The 17,561-nt window shown below is 42.8% G+C and overlaps 1 protein-coding gene across 1 annotated transcript; it reads left to right on the top strand.

The window, feature by feature from the left end:
• The first annotated feature begins 2,460 nt into the window (after positions 1-2,460).
• SYNJ2BP (synaptojanin 2 binding protein) lies at positions 2,461-14,252 on the top strand. The gene is made up of 4 exons (XM_067557825.1): positions 2,461-2,667; positions 7,728-7,864; positions 10,786-10,881; positions 12,309-14,252. Exons 1-4 carry the CDS (start codon positions 2,604-2,606, stop codon positions 12,447-12,449), a joined length of 438 nt encoding a protein of 145 aa, XP_067413926.1. The 5' UTR covers positions 2,461-2,603; the 3' UTR covers positions 12,450-14,252.
• Positions 14,253-17,561: the final 3,309 nt, after the last annotated feature.

Below are 17,561 nucleotides of genomic sequence, written 5' to 3'. Positions count from 1 at the left end.
AGCCGACCCGCCAGAGTTGCTAGGGCAAAAAAGCTTCCGCAGACTCGTGCACGGGGCGCGCACTCACCTATAGTGGAATGGATATGAGCAACACATCTTGAAGAACAACAGTTACTGGTAAGTAACCTTGTTTTTTCCAAAATTATAGATTATTAATATTTGTGCTATGATACCCCTGGAGGTCTCAACCAACATCATGGCCTGTTGTGCTAAGCACTGCACATACGTGTAGGAAGAGACAGTCCCTGCTGCAAAGAGCATATGAGCTGAATAGATAAGGCAGACAAAGGGTGGGAGAAAGGAATTGTTATCATCATCCCCATTTTGCAGATGGGGAACCAAGGCACAGAGATATTAATGTCCACTGGGCATCAGTGATAGAGCTGGGAATTGAACCTAGGTAAGATAACCAATGGCCTAAACACAGGACCGTCCTGCCCCTCTACGAATTTGTTGCATGTTAAAGGCTTCGGAGTATTTGCTCATGCAGTTTATTTCCCTGGATTTCACTATATGCACATCAGCTGGGCAAGGTAGCCCACTGATCTAACAGCAGATATTTCCACATGGAGAATTTTAATGCAACTTTTTAATTGAACCTGAGATCATTTAAAAGTATGAATTCAGTTTTTCATGAGGCATTTACCAGCTTATGACAGCTGCAGTTACAAAAATCAGTGAGTCAGGAAAAACTCTGTCTTGCTGTGACGGGGAAGTGGATAAACTACCACATAGAGGCTAAGAATGGGAAAATGACGACACTGGATCTTCTGAGGCAAGCACCTTCCAGGCAACCTTATGGTAAGGTTCTTAATAGTAAGAAATACAAGAGCTGACTCATCCAGCACATCAGACCATTTCCTCTTCTAGCCTCCCTGTATTATGTGGAGTTCCAACTGATTAAATCAACTTGGGAGAGGAAAACAGAGCTCTAGGTGCTGCTACTCTTCATAAGAGCAATTTTACTCCCACTTCCTTCTCTAGCATCTCTCCTCATTGTCCTGAATTAACCTGCCTTGAAGGAACATACATGTCCCAACAGTCATATGCTAGCTCCCCAAACAAATCTGTCACAGAGCCTTCAGGCCTCAACATTACATCCATTAGCTTCCCAATATCTCTCTTATAATCCCTCAGATGGTGCATAAGGAAAAGATGAAACAGTAAAAATGTTATCTACATTTTCTTCTGCTCTTTTCTGTTGTCAGGTGTTGAGTGCTTGTCAATGTTGGCTGTGTGTGTGCCCCCCAGGTAGGTGCTGTCTCAGCTCTGGACAGGTAACTGAGATGGCACTCACGATCGAATGAATTGACACGACCACGGTCCTTGAGGTTCATATAACAGTATGATACCATTGTCCCACTGTTTCCTTGTGCTGTCCTGTCCGTCTTTCCATTTCCATCTTTTGTCTCTTCTTGTTGGGGCAGGGACCATCTTTTTGCCCTGTCTTTGTACAATGCCTAACACAATGGGGTCTTGATCTACGACAGGGGCTCCTAGACATCATAATAATGCAAATTAATTATACTTAACAATAGTGATGGTTGGCCTAGAATAACAGCCAACAGAATTGAATAGAATGATAAGATTCACAGGACTTGGGGCCAGTACTCAGTGGGTTCTGATTTGGGCCTTCACTGAAAGATGGTTCAGGCCCTTTGCCCTAACTGGCTGTAAGAGTTGGAGAAAACAAACTGATGTCCAGATTCTGGGGCAGGGATCTTCTCATATTCATTCATTTGCAGGATTTGAACCTGACTTTGAAAAGCTTCTGGTTAAAATTAAGGATGGTAGAGTTAAACTTATTTAATTTGAAACCAAGCTGAAAAATGTGGGTTGTCGGTTTAGAGCAGAACTTGATGTTTTTGAAGTTCAAATTCTGAGTGGCTCTGGCAATATCAGAGTTGTTTTTTTAAATAATTCCCTGATCATCCCAGAATTTCTTTAAAACAAGTATCTTTATTGTTGATGTTTTTTAAATCACAGGATTCAATTTAGATACATGATTTAAAAAAAAAAAAAAAAGTTCTGTGGAAAAACAGTGGTTCAGATTAAGGTTCTTAAAACGTTGGTAAGGCTTGAAAAAAGTCACAAAGCCTAAAACCTTTTAGAAACTTGTTTAGCCCCTTCCTGTATAAAATTGCTTAATTCATTGAGAATTTTTTGGAAAATATACAGCAGATATATTTAAAATAACTAATGGGGTTAAAATGAACAAGTATTAGGTTTGCAGAGTGGCGAAGATTTGGGATAATATACGACTAAATCCGGAGGCAGTCATTTTTTCATTGGAAGGTAGTTTTGGTTAGGATTCTGGCATGCCTGGTAATTTACCCCGCAAAACAAAAGGGGTGGTAGCTGTAGAAGGATACCAGCAAGAATGCAGTTGAGCTGTAATAGCAGAAAGGACTACAAATCCCAGAGATCTTAGCAGCGTCTCCTCCCTCGCCGTCCGACTCGTTCAGAGGCTGATGAAACTGAAAGTGCTGCAGCAGCGGCTGCTGCTTCAAGCCCGCCTGGCAGATTATTTCACCTTCAACCGTATAGAGGAGAGGAATCCAGTGGTAGGCAGGCAAAGAGAGTGAGCTTTAAAACAGAGAAGCATGAACGGAGGAGTAGACTGTATCCTCTCGGAGGAAGTGATCAATCTCACCAGAGGACCTTCAGGTACAGAGTTACAGATGGGGGTGGGAGCTTGGTCTGATGGTGTACTTGTGATCTGGCGTGGAGCCTGGCTCTGTGTAACTCACTTGGCTTCAGAGCTGCCAGGAAAGGTCTGGGTTGAGGCCTGTATAATCCTGGCACTAGTTTCTAGTAGCAAAGTCATTTGCAATACCTTCAGCGTGGAAGAGAAATCTAGGCAGAAGGAATCTGTGGTTTTAAAACCCACACAACTTTTCTTTTAAAACGTACTTGCAGCTTCTCTGGATGCTCTGGGGGAGGAGGGCTAAGGCTGCATTGCACTTCGATTCATACGCCTCTAAAGGGACTTGCTCATTGCTCAGTTACATCAGCCTACATTAGCTTGTGCTCCACCTGAAAAGAGGCTACCAATAAAATCTCCACAATTAAAAGGGGGTGGGCCAGGGAAAGAGAATGCAGCTGGATTTTCTTCCAAGGAAATACAATCATGCTTTTGCTTTTTAAAAGGAAGAGTGGGGGGTATCTGAGGTTTAACCAGATACTGACTCTAAGATGTAACAGTGGTTTTTTCTCTCTCCAAGGGAGAGCTAAGAAGTTTAAAAAACAAACAAACAAAAAAAGATAGAAAACAAGGCTGCAAAGGAAGCCTGGGTGTTGAGCAGGTGTGTAGCTGTATATTTGTACTACCATGCAATTGATGAAGGTAAGGGGGTGGGAAAACAATCCTAGGTCTGTAAGATAATGCAGCCAGCAATGAACTATTCTTATCTTGCAAGAAAGGAGATGTTGTTGACCTTTCAATCTTGGCACTTTGGCCCTGGTTTTTAAAGTTATTTAAGTGTTGCTGTGCTTAGTGTTGTGATACCTAACTGATTTAGGAGCCTATATCTCATTTTCAAAGGGATTTAGGCCCTCTCAATGGGATTTCTAAATGCTTAGGTCATTTGCAAATGAGATTTTAGGCTCCTAAATGAGTTAGCACAACACTGAGTGCAGCAATGGTTAAATACCTTTTAAAAATCCAGGACTTTGTCTAGATGAAGGCCTGGTCTACACGACATGGTTAGGTCTATGTAAGCTGCCTTGTGTCAATCTAGCTCTGGAAGTGTCTTCACTTAAATTTGGCTCCTGCCATTGTAAGAGCCTCTCTACGCCCATTTAGTAACAGCCCTTCCCTGACTGCCACGGAATGATGGTTGATATAGTTAATTCGATGCAGTGTCAGTGTAGATACTGCCTTGCTTATGTCGACTGTTACAGGCCTTCAGGAACTGTCACAAAATGCCCTACACTGACAATACAATAGATACAAGTGCTCCTAGTGAGGATATACACCCAACACGAGCCAACTGTGCACATATGAAGTGATTTAATAATTGTGGTGGCTGTATGCCAATGTAAGTTGGGTTGACATAATTTTGTGCTGTAGGTATGGTTGAAGGATTAAAACAGATTGAGTTAACAAGCACTGACACCTTTAAACACCTGTAAAATCATGTTAGCTGGCTGTGCTGTAACCTAGGCTCCATCCAGCTGCACTTTCTCCCGCTTAATATCGCCACAATTTCTATCCCTTTGACCCTAGTCCTCCATTAGAAACATCTCTGTAGTTTCTTGTATTCTGATTCATGCCGTGATAGCATCCTCCAGTGAGGAGAAAACCCAGCCCCCTCTTTGAGGTACAATTTTTTCACTCAAAACTGCCTCCCAAACCCATTGTGAAAACAGCGCAATACACACTCACACATTGACTTTTGGCCCCTTATACTCAAGGAGTTGAAGTTGACCTGTGAGGACTCTAATTTAGATTGCCTTTTCTTTTTAAGCCTTTTATTTGAAGAAATTGAATGGCTGAAGTGTCAATTGCAGACAAAAATTCACTCAATATATGGTTAGCATAACGAATATGGTATATGTAAGCAAAACATGACTGACATTACCACAGCAGACAAGCCCCAGAACTTTCAAAAGTGCCCCCTGCTTTTGGGAGAACAATGCGGGTCTGCCTCTCGGAGGTGCGTCGCCCTCACAGCTCCTGTGGAATTCAGCTGGAGGTTCGGTTGCTCAGCACTTGTGAAATGGACACACTGGGCACCCAAAATCACTGGGCCACTTCTGCAAATGTTGGTCAGGGTGACCATGTGCCACACTACCTGCTTTGTGTTTACTGTTGCTGTGACAGTCTGGTTTGGCCAATGTACATGGCGGAGGGGCATTGCTGGCACATGATGGCATATATTACATTAGTAGATGTGCAGGTGAATGAGTGAGTTCCTTATGGTGTGGCTGATGTGGTTAGGGCCTGTCATGGTGTCACTAGAGTCGATTTCTATTTCTTGCATCTGACGAAGTGGGTTACAGCCCACGAAAGCTTATGCCTGCAGAAATTAAATTTGTTAGTCTTTAAAGTGCTACAAGACTCTCGTTGTTTTGACCTAAATATGTACAATCTGATGTCAAAAGGTGAAAGACTCCATATCCCCAGAATCATCCAGTCTAATTCAGGTGTGTGAGGCGGGTGTGCAGTTGTTAGGCTATTCCTTATCCCTGTTCTGCTTCAGATGTCATAGCACTGCTGCTTTGGTGTCTGAATCATGTGCTGATGCTAACTGCTGATCAAATTCTAACTTGCTAGATGTATGCCTTGGGGTCCATGCTGACTTGCAGTTATTCTTGTACATTAGAGAACACTCTGACCTGAATTTATTTGCTAGCACTTGAAATCTTTGTCTTATGGCCTCTGGATCCCAGCTATGATTGTTGATACTTTTTTTTTATATAAGGGATACATATTTTATACAGTTAAATAGCAAGATATGAAATTATCTGTAGGGTACAAGGTGTTCTTATTTCCTCAGAATATCAAAGCATATATCACGTAGTTTATCATTCACTTCTTTGGCAAAGTACAGGTGCCTGTACGGTTTAATCCTTTTTTACATATGAATGTTGACTATGTTTGCAAACTATTAAAGTGGGTACGGTATAAAACATCTCTGGCAAAAGTTTGTTGAACAGGAAGAAGCAGCAGAACAGTATATTTAAAAATATATTCTTGTTACACTGATGAAAAAAATCACATTTTTATGGAACGTCAGTTTATTTTATAATTTCATCTTGAAGTATTTTGCCATTTGGTGTCTTTTTTAGCCTGTAGATCAATGATGACCCTTCCTTCTCAAAGAAGAGAGAACTGTGAAACTTGCACCTGTTCTCAATACAGTACATTCTGTTTAATAGCAACCTGGATATTAACAACTTCCGATTAATAGCAACATTTTGCAGGGAACCAATTCCCTTCCATTGATCATCATAATGTTAATGGGATTCAGATATTGGCAATAGCATGCTGCTTATTAGCAACATTTTTTTGGAAGAAAGGCTCCAGCTACATGCAGGTTTGTGGGGCTGCAGGCAGGGAGAAGAGTCCAGGGACCTGGCTACAGCCCTGCAAACCTGTTTGCTGCTGGTGCTCTGCTCATCACAGTATTTCCTTCTGGGGATGCAGGCCCGCAAACTTGCCTGTGGATACAGACCGCACAGGAGATAAGGGTTATAGGTGGCCAGGAGAGGGTTGGCTACAGCCCAGTTCCTGGAACTGCAGAGTACCTCTCTTTGCCCCTGTGCCCTCCCAACTGCATCCTGCCGGGGGTCTCCATATTGGGAAGGAACTGCTGGGGTGTGCTGAGCTCCCACCTCCTGAGAGTATAGGGAGAAGTACCCTGCAGCCCTGTTCCCTGGAATGTCCTGGCATTTTGGCTGCAGCCCCTCCTCCTTGCTGCTGTCTTGCTTGCAAGCAGGTTTGTGTGGCTGCAACCAGGGAAGGCACGTCCCAGCACTTCTTTCTCTGGCTGCTGCCTCGCATACCTGCCTTCTGCTTATTAGCAACTGCTGGATAATAGCAACTTTTTGCTGGCAACAGTATTTAGCAGCCAATTGGGGCATGGTCTGAAGACAGTGGCTCACCCCTACACCCTCTGATCTCCTATAAGTGAGCTAAAGGTCACCTCCAAGCTGGGACAAGCTAGCTTTTATTTGCCATTCTGTTTGTAAATCGCCTGCTTCATATTCCTCTACCAGTGCATAGAGGGAGAGAGCATCAGCCTGGTTACGTGTGTGGCTGGGACTTGCTTTCAGACCATGTTTGGAGTAGCTTCTGAGTAACAGGATCATGTCAGAAGGGGACTATCTTCCCCCTTCCCTCCCTCAGATGTTTGGTATGTCTGCTCCTGACTTCCCAAGTCTCATGCCCCTGGACCATCTCCCTCCTTATCATTTATTATTTACAAATATTTTGTTGCATTGTGGTACAGAATGTGCTCTTGCAGTCCATGGGAGTTCCAGCCTTTGAGTTCAGTCTGTTCTTCTGGATAAGATTTAGCAACAAGTCTTAATCTTCCCATGCACTTTAATCCACCAGCTGGTTACAACCAGAGGTCTGTAATCAAATTTATTTTTAACAAACAAAAACCCCAGGCTGCCTTGATCAGACAAAATTTCCATTTCAATTTTTGGTGTGATTTTTATACCCTAGTACTTTGCATTCCTTTCCTGTCCTGTTTTGGATTCCTGGGACAGCATAAAGTGCTTGCACAATTGCTGCTGCTGCTTACATAAAAGGTGAAGTGGCTAAGAACTCTGAGGGCAGGGTTTTACCCAAGGACATGATGAGTTGACAAATGCCCTAGGGCCTGATCTAATGACTTGTAAACATTTAAATCATGGTTAAATGCAGGACTGGAAGTTGAGCGGTCTGGGCTCCAAGACCCTGAGCAAGTCAGGTAACCGCTCAATGCCTCAGCTTCCCCGTCTATAAAATGGGAATAATACTTCCTACCTCACAGAGGTGTTGGGGGGCTTGTTTCATTATTGCTTGAAGATAGACCTACAAAATGGTCCACTGTAGAGTCTTTTGGTTTCCTTGAAAAAAACAGTTATTGATGAGAAATTGTCCTGGATAGTGAGGGCTGGAGAAGGCCATGCTGCATTGGGGCCACTTCTTTATCTAACTGTAAGGATGTCTTGAACTGTTATTGAACCTATTTCTTTTCTACTTGACATTCTTTGTCTCCTGTGTGTCTTAGGATTGGGCTTTAACATTGTTGGTGGGACAGATCATCAGTACATTGCCAATGACAGTGGCATCTATGTCAGCCGGATCAAAGAAAATGGGGCTGCCGCCCTTGATGGCCGATTACAAGAGGGAGACAAAATTTTAGCGGTAAGCCATTCCCTGGGAGACATGTCTTGGGGGATCAGGGAGAGTTTTGGCTAGGAAGGAGATGAGATGGGATACCCTGTAGACCAGAGATCATCCCAATCCCATTCTGCCTTCTTGCTTTGCCAGAAACATTCCTTGGCCTCTGGGGTTGCACGCCTACATGACTTGCATCTCAGATTTTTTATTATACTGAGGGCCTGATTCTCCTCTTTCTGGTATTTCAGTACTGTGACTCTACTGAAGTGACTGGCGTTGCTTGTGATCAGCGTGTGAGGAGAATCCATCTCTCAGCTGCTAGGTTTCTCTCCCCTGCATATTAGTTGGTGTGATAAAAGGATTATTATTAACCATTTTCTCAGGAGGATCTGAAGGGTTTCACTGTAACCCAACAAGTGTAACTTAGGCTGCTTTCCTTGCCAGAACCATAGTTAAGGTGGATCAAATGTGATCTGAATATTTTCTTCTGCTATTGTCAGTTATACAAGGTGATAGCACTTTAACAAGCAAAGAAGAACAAGGATGTCTGCTAAAATATGCATCATTTGTATGTCTAATGGATTTTAATTATATTTTTTTAAGCTTACTTGTTACAGTGTTACAGTTTTAGTTTTATATAAACAAATTAAGAGTGGCTCGTGCAGGTTGGAGCTTGATTGTTGAATCAAGTACCTAGTCCTAACAGTGTGATAATTGTGTACATGCAGTTAAAGGATGTAAATTCCAAGAAGGGGGAGGAATAGTTTAGTGTGATCCCATGGAGTATAACTAGGAGTAATGAGATGAAACTTAGCAAAAGAAAAGCTGAGTATCAGGAAATACTTCATGATCATGATAGCTACAAAGCCTTGAAATGTCTTCTACAAGAAGTAGTATTTTATGAGAAATGTTCTTTCATGAGAAGTGGAATTATTTAAAACTGGACAGGACAAAGCACCAGAGAATCTACAGGAGGGAGTAATCTTGCATAGATCCCCTGGTTTGGTCTCCGTTGGCGTGTTAGATTACCTAATGGGTTTTATCTATTTTTCAAGCCTTATTTCCAATAAAAGTATGTCATTATCCCATGAAAGCCAATAAAAGGGCCAAGGCATTCACTAACTGAAGTTTTTATTTTGATTGCATCTTGAATTTGTTAGTCAATATTCATCCATTAAGCTTGAATGCATTTCATGCCACAGCATTTGACAGTGAGTAGATAATGTCACAATTCAGGGCAACTGCACCTATGTTTCCCTTCAGTGGTCCAGCAAGGGCACCTGCTCTCAGGCTTCCAGCTCCCCAGCCGTTGCCTTTCTTGGATGGAAACCTGTGTTTCTCTTTCTTTTGACCTCGATATTTCCAGACCACACAGTCCCCTGACTATACCATGTTATTCGCAGCATAGAAAGGTTTCCCAAGCGTTTCTGCTTTCTTTCTCTTCAGAGATGGAGAACAGTGTGACTGCCCACAGTTACAGGTACCACACAGCTCTCATTGTGTACGCCTATTTTATTCTTAAGGTATTAGCATCCCCCTCCTCCTAGAGGAGTTACATACACAGTTGCATTTTTAATACAAAGGACCCCAAAGATATTAAACCAAATTCAATTAGGTTTAATTTAATTCAGTAAAATTCATTCAGGACATTGCAAGGAATCGCCACTCTGTCACAGATGTACTAAAAGTGTGCACATTCTAAAATGGGCAAATGCTAACAGCTCGTCGGTTTATCTTTTTAAAACGGCAAATTTATCAAATGCTTAATGTAAATGTATATCTTTTTATTTGTGCATGAATATCCTTTAAATGTTTTATTTAAAAAATGTAAACATGGTCTCTTTTAAAGAGAGGAAAGTTTCCAAGAATGGATCAATGGAGGCTAAAATGTGAGGATGGGCCTTAGGGTAAATTAACAAATTCTGTTCCAGTTCCTCTTTAAAGAAGGATTGCAAAGTTGTGGGTCTTCCTCCCCTTTCTTAAGACTTCTTTAGAATCCTAAAAGGAGTGTGTGTGTGTGTATGCGGGTCGGGGTGTGTGTGCGCGAGCATGTGTGTGTGCACGCACAAATATGTAGCTTTAAAATATGTAACTGATTTTTGGACAGTCTTTAGATGTACTCTTGTTTTTTGCTTCTGTGTAACTTTCTCTTTGGACTGAAATTTCTCATGCTTCATCTCAAATCCATGTTCAGGTTATTTGCAAAGTGTTTGAAGAAAACAGATGGAACTATTTTTTCAGTTATGCCAACATGAAGGAGTCTTAAAAAAAAGACTTGGGTAGCTCAGATTAGTTTTCAAACTTCATACTTGACTTTGATTTAGTCCTCAGTGTAGATAGTGTTTGTGAAGAAATTGGGGTTACAGGCAGTGTCAGAATGACAGACTATATATATGTTGTCCTTCATTTTCAGTAGTTCCAGTACTATTAGTCAAAAAAAATATATACTATAATTTCTTTGACATTGCTCGGCCTCCCCCAAAGATAAAAATCATGAACAGTAGAATCCATTTTATTTCAAAATGTTTGAGACTTCAAAACACACTCATGTAAATAGGGGGTTGGATGAGACCGGTAAGATGCTGGGCAAGTAATTTTATAGCAGAACTGGATAAATAGGATTCTATTGTATTAAGAACCTGCTTCACCCTCTGTATATAGAATTAGGGGTGAACCCAAGCTGCAGAAGTTCAGAACTAACTTAGAAAAGTTTGGCAATGCTTTGATCTGGGGTTTTGGTTTGGGATGCTCTCTAACTGGAATATATTGAGGTCCTACTTAATTGTCTGGTAACAAAAAGTGACAATAGTGCCTTCTTCCAGTCATTAAATCTTGCATTTAGAATAATTCTGACTACCTAAACTGGCTGTTGCTGTTTTGTTCTACAGTGCTGAGAGATGACTGGTAGCTGTGGGATCAAGTTCTCCTTTTTATTCCTGTGTTAGGTTAACGGCAGGGACCTGAAGAATTTGCTGCACAAGGACGCTGTGGATCTGTTCAGGAGTGCAGGCTGCGAGGTTTCTCTAAAAGTTCAACACAGGGTGTGTATTGCCGGCTCCTGGGGGTTGTCCCTGAAGGCCTGCTACCACAGCTTGGGTCAGACAGGAGGAGAGTTTTGGAGATCCCTGTCTGCTCTGAACCTCTGGGAATTCTACTCTTCCTCTCTACAATGTAAACAATGGTTGTGGGTTTTTTGAGGGTGATGGTGAGAAGCTGTTTTTGTATTTATTTAATGAATGTACCTTTCTGCTAGGGTGAATGATCAAGTAAATGAACATCAGCAGTACCCATCCATCATGTTAAGTGATGCTCTGGAGAGGGCTGGAAATTATAATATGGCAGAGTCTGGATGGCAGAGTCCCCTGATCTTTTCTTTGCTACTAGGAGTTGGAGTGGTATGGTCCCCCCCACCACTCTTATACAGTCATGTAACAAGCAAAATATGTCTCACTGGACAGTCAGATATAGTTCAAGTTTTCTCCCATATATTAGTCTCTGGTGCTGTGTTGTCCATGTGGGAGAGGGATGTAAGATGATGGGAGAAGAGGTTGGGACCCTGTGTGGTAAGTCGTGATTCAGAATATAGTTCTGTAGGTAAGAAGTAAAACTCCGCTAGAGGGGGGCTGGGTTGCTCAGAAAATGGTGTTGGGATACTGAGCCTTTCATGGTCCTGCTGATTCAAATCTGGCCCAGGTCACTAATGCTTGAAAGTTACAATCTGTGGGCTGTTTACTACCTATGTGACATGAATTACTGGGCTCAGTACCATTCTAGTGGGCAGGTGTCCATGTAACTAAAACCCCAACATGCTTGACATTCGTTGTTCCCCTTGTTGGCAGTCTCTGCTTAGAGGCCAAAGACTGAATGGGCCAAAGGAGAGAGAACTCCCCTCTCATCCCTAGATGTCATCCATCCATGTCAGGGTTGAGGCACACTTGTAGTGTGATGGAAGAAGCCTGCGCTGCTGCTGCTGCTTAAACTGCACCAGCTCTGGAAACAGAGAAGAACCCAAAATCCACTGCTGTCAGTCTGGCACCTCTAGCCACTGCTGAAGTTGAGAAAGAAAGTGCTGACCCGTCCTGAACCATCAATAGGGCAGCTCTTGTGAAATAATATGTGAATAGATCATGCTGAGTTGTGATTTGTGTGTACCACTGCCATCTGCTGCATGAAATCTTACCTGTCCCAAGTGTTTGATTCTCTATCTAGTGACTGGCTTACAAAGGGGGTATGGAAACCTCAATACTACTCGTAGCTAACAGCAGTTTTTCTTTGGCTCCAGTTGTAGAGTCATGCCTTTTGGAGCAGAAGGTTCTGCATTCTAATGTTCTCGTGCCCCAAGTGTACAGTACACTGATGACCATGTTGCTGTGTGTGCTTCTAGATCCAAACATTCCTCCTGTAGGGTTGTTGTCTGTCTTGTAGTGAGGGGGTCTCCTTACCACTAATGTTCCTCTTTCCCTTTTAGTTGCAGCCACAGAATGGTCCAGCTGGTCCCAGAGGAGATGGAGAACCAGGTGGTATTCCCCTAGCTGTCCTTTTGGTGCCAACGTTGGCCATTGCAGTGGCTGCAGTGTGGGCCTTCCTGAGATATCGACAGCGGATGTGAAACGTTCCCCTCTGAAGATCTCTGTGCATATATATACTACACAGCTACGTTATAATTTAAAGAGAGAGAATCAACAGTTTTATCATGGACTAATGCCAGAAAGGATTGTTGCCTCTTGTAAAGCTGCTGCTGATGTTCACTATGTTCTGATTTTCTTGAGGGGTGGATGGAGGAAGGCGGTAAATGGGGAGGTGAGATGATTGATAGTGTGTAAACTGGAATGTGCCATTTTCACTGATCCCATGGAAGTTTTGCCATCCCCATGAACTTTCAAATACTTATTCTGTATTTTAAGATGTGACTTCGGGAGGATGGGGGGAGAAGGCTTGAGGGTATGTTTTTAAAAACAAAACTTTTATTTTAAGAATTTCCTTCTTCTCATCTCATTCCTCTTATAACCAATGATCCAGCTCTCTGAATCAAGAATGAAGAGAGAGTTTGGGGGATGTCTTATATTTCTGTTTTTCTTCTCTTATTTTGGGTGGGGTGGGAAGTGGTTAAATAAATGCCTTGGAGAAATGCATACAATCTGATCTGGTTCACATTTAAAGTTCCCAGAGTAGCTGCTGATTTAGAACAAATATGCAATATCAGTGAGGTGTTGGACTGGCCTTGGAAAGGCAGGAGGCAGCATTGGGTAGGAGGAGGAGAAAGGAGTAACAATAGAAGGCTTAGGAGTGAAGAGGCAAAAAATTGTAAAAGGAAGCTTTCCACAAAGTGTTAGTATATTAAAGCGAGAGAGAGAGAGGCCCAATAGCATCAGAAATGGCCCAATGGGGAGAGATGGTTACTGAAGCTGCGGAAAGGTCTCTAAAAGTAGGGGTGAACCAACAGCACATTTAGTCCATGGAGCTACCGGAAGCCTCAGCTTTCAGGTTAAAGATTATTTTTGGAGGGCTGGGGGTGGAAATAGAAAACTCACTTTACCCAGTCATACTGCAGCAACTGACTTGCTGTCTGCAGCGTCCTGCAGCCTCAGAGACTTTAGGGTGAGGTGGTCTGTGCTATGGTCTTAGTTCATCTGGGCTACTACTTGCTTGCTGAGGCTCTGACTTAGCTGCTGAGAGTTACACCAGTGGACAACACATGGCATGGAGGAGGACAATGTACAGTCGTGGCAGGCCTTCTGTAGCCACACTAGATTCTTCTGGGATGAGGGGGAGTGCCGGGGAAGGGAGGACTTGGTAAGAAGGTAAATTTGCAGAAAATCACCCCATGCCTTGCCACAGAGGAGAACAACAAAGCCTAGTGGGATGTTTAACAGGCTGCTAACTGTATAATAATTATGGGGGGAATGAACAATACTATGTTCCTTTGAGAGAGTACAGCTACCTAGACTGACGGAAGCCAGAGTGTCTCCGTTGGAGGTAGTGGGGAGAAAAATACGCACAAGATGTCAGTGCTCCGAGGCACATTAATCTTTATTTTTTTAATAGATTGTAGAATAAGCCACTTCTAGGTGCTTGATGCAGCCTCTAAACCATGCTTGTTGGGCCACAGTGGCTGGAAGAAGTGTGTGTGGTAGAGTGTTGACTGCGAGGGAAAGGTTTATTGAATAGACTGAAGGGGGAGACCATCTCGGCCAAAGCTGTGATTGAATTTCATCTGCAGGATTTAACTCTTCATTCTGTCCAGTTTTAAACATGCCAGCTGACCTGAACTCACTGGAATAAGACCTATTTCTCTTGTCTCCAAGAAAGAATGTGTTTTTTGTATTTGCAAAAGAAAAGTGACATGTATGGTCTGTATAATGCCAAAAATCACATATTCAATGTATGTATACAAACAAAAGAAACTGAATTGATGGCCCTCTACGCTCTTTACTTTTCTCGTCCCTAACCCTCCTCTATCTTTACAGGACTCTTGTTATACAAATATCTAGAATGCAACAGTATGACTGGCTGGAGATGTTCTCCTATATTGGTTAGATGAAGGCTATGTGCTGTAATACTTGACATTCCTATAGCATTGTGAAGGATCCTAGAGTGCTATACCAGCTATATACATAAAATATCCCTCAATTCAGGCCATGAACTGCTGCACAGCAAGGAGAAGGGTATGAGGGAGAACTTTGCCCAAGGCTCCTAAGGCAAACCTCTGCTCTTGCCAAAAGTATCATGGGATTTTGGGGGCCGTATGTGCAAATAGGATGGTCTGTGCCCATAGTTCCATGGTCAATGGCTTAATAATTATGTATGCAAAAAAATTATCAACAGGAAGGTGCCCAAGTAGCTTTTTGTGTGCACAATCGAAGCTGTACATTTCTGTGAGTCTAGGTCTCTACTCAAACATTTGGCCACCTGTCCATACAGAGCAGTTAGAACCTCTTGTTATAAGGGAACACCTGCTGTCATCATAACATGGCCATTTTGAATATAACCATTGTTCAGACAAGAATGTCCACTAGTAATTTGATTGATTTTATACAGCACCGTTCACAAGTAGAAGCTTTCCGTGAAAATTAGACTAGAGCATAAATAAGTTACAATCCCTCATCAGGAAAGAGAACCCAACTTTTCAGTTCAGATTGAAAAAAGTAACCATTTGTTTGTGAAACCTTCAGGCAGCATGAATATATCAACTGGATGTACAGAAGTTTGCTACTTCCAAGTCAGAAATTGACAAGCAGATCGGAAACCATTGCTTGAACAGACAAAAATATACCCCTGAAAGTAACATGGTATTACAATCTGTCATTAGCAGGAATTTCAAAATGATTCTTAGTTTAACAGGCATTTGTATTGGCAGTCAATGGTATAAGAAGGCCGGAGATCACTGAGGAAATAAGCAAATGAGATAATGTAGAACAAAGTTGCTCCAAGTGTAACACAGTGCCCTCCCCCTCCCTCTGGCCAAATGTGACTTTTGGAGTCTGAAATATGTCCTATAACTACTCACCAGTTTTTTTTATCCAATGGCCCACTGAGGACTTGTCTACACTTACCTCAGACATTCGGCGGCAGTCCATCAGAGTTACGCAAACTAAGCAAAAAACTTGCGTAACTCCCATCAACTTCTGTGCTTCCGTTCTGTGGGCAGTCTTCACTGCACTGCGTCGATACAGCGCTACGTCACTTGAGAAGGTGGTCTTAATACGTCGATTTCTTGATCGATTGAGCGGGTCTTCACTGACCGCTCAGTTGATCCAGATAAGTCGATCTGACGGCAGTGAATTTGCCACCGTCAGTGAAGACATAGCCTGAGAGTAATAGGCCAAACTGGAGTTACACCAGGCATGAATTAGACCCATGAATAGAGTGCTGTGTACCTTCATTTCCTGCCAAGGGCTTGGGGAATGCTGTGGCAGCTGCTTTTTTTCTTTGTCCGTTGTTGGAGAATTCCACCAAAAAGCAATTTTGGTTCATCAAATGATGCAACTTAAAGCAGGTATTGGGGAGTGGGTCTTTAAATATGTGCTTTTGTAAATTAAGAGCATCTATCTTGCTCCCAGTTAGCTGCGAGGGAGAGCTATGGGCTTCTGGATAACCTGAGGCTATGTTTACGCTGCAGTTAAAAACTTGAGTCTGACCTGGGCCAGCTGGCGGGGCTGATCAGTGGTGGTGTAGACGTTCAGGCTGGAGCCTGAACGTCTACACTGCATTTAAACAGCCCCTTAGCATGAGTCCTACTCAGCTGCATGGGCTAGCTGTGTGTGTCTAATTGCAGTGTAGACATCTCCTGAGAGTCTAAGGTATCTTTATGCAGTAGTCAAGAATGCTGACAGATTGACAAACCATCATGGAGAATGGAATTGCCTGTCTATCCACAGAACAGTTGCAACATGGATAGTGATAGTACAAGGTTCACCCACTATTATCTCTGCCATTGTGTGTTAAGTCTGAAGGGAGTAGGGGCACAAGGACGGAAGGAAACTCCATCTCTATTCCCTGTCAGCCCTTGCCCTCTCTGCTGCGACTGCCTTATAAAGGTCTGCAGCACTGTCAGTTGTGATGGGGGTGGTGTTGTGACATGAACACCTGTCACAGAAAACTGAGTGGAGACTAGCAACTTGTTTTGAGGTTGTTTAGAAATTGAAGAGATGTGGACTAAATTTAAACTGAGACTGGAGAAGAGATTAGTTGGAGCAGTGAAAGAGCAGGCACACGTGAAGGTCTCCTGGGTATCCTGTCCCTGCCGTGTGCAGTAAGTTTCAAGACGGTGAGTGTGTAGGAAAGAGCCATGGAGAACGAGGCATTGAAAGGAGTGTCAGTGCTTATGTTATTTAAATGAGGAGAGACAACTGAAGCACCCAGGGAGCTGATGCAGAGAGAGAAGGTGCCCTGTTTATGTAATTGTAACGTATCTTTTTTATGCTGTGTGAGAGGCACTCATGCAAAATTAAAGTGAGTGTTCTGTGTATTGATTCGCAGAGCATGACAGGGTTAAAAGGAGTGAAGGAAGAATACTTTCTTATCTGTATAATAAAGTTTTAAAAAGAAGGAAGGAACCAAGAAGGAAGAGGAATTGATGAGGGGAAATTCAACAGGGTACAGCTAGGAGTAGTGGCAAGAAGTAAGGCAAAAGAAAATTTAAGACTGACTCTCAAGACAAACATCTCAGTAAGATGCATTAGGCTGTGGAATAATAACCACTCAAGCAGTGGTGGAAGCCCCATGGCTGGAGTCATTTGTGACTGTTCTTGGGGTAGTCTGCACTGAGAGTCACCACATCACCCCCTTCCACCAGTGAACGGGAGTCTTGCTTGTGTCTAGCTGGCTGTCAGCTCTCTAACTGTCCGTGTGTCAGCCCCTCAAACACTCTCCTCTGGGCTAGGCCAGCCCTTACTTCACCTTTCTGGTTAACTGTAGATGTACCCCAGTCCCAAAGTCGCTTTGAAGTGTTTCCCTGTGATATCCAGCCCCTGAAGCTGGCTACTCACATAAATATGAGATCTTCTGTTCCCAAAGGAACAGTGTACACATCAGTTTGTGATTCAGCTCAAGGCTAGCATTTAGCTTAACACCACAGCACTGAGTTATATTAATAGTAAAACCAAAAATAAGTTTATCATCAAAGTCTAGAGAGTCAGGAGAAGCAATATGGCTTTGGTACCAAGAAACCTGGGCTCCAGATTCAGCTCTGAGGCTTACTCTGGGTTTGTTGTTTGGTTTT

The sequence above is a fragment of the Emydura macquarii genome, unplaced genomic scaffold, assembly GCF_026122565.2.
Source record: "Emydura macquarii macquarii isolate MOO-44397 ecotype Brisbane River unplaced genomic scaffold, CSIRO-AGI_Emac_v2 contig_1876, whole genome shotgun sequence".
Classification (NCBI taxonomy): Eukaryota; Metazoa; Chordata; order Testudines; family Chelidae; genus Emydura; species Emydura macquarii.
This window is presented reverse-complemented; position numbering and strand designations above follow the sequence as displayed.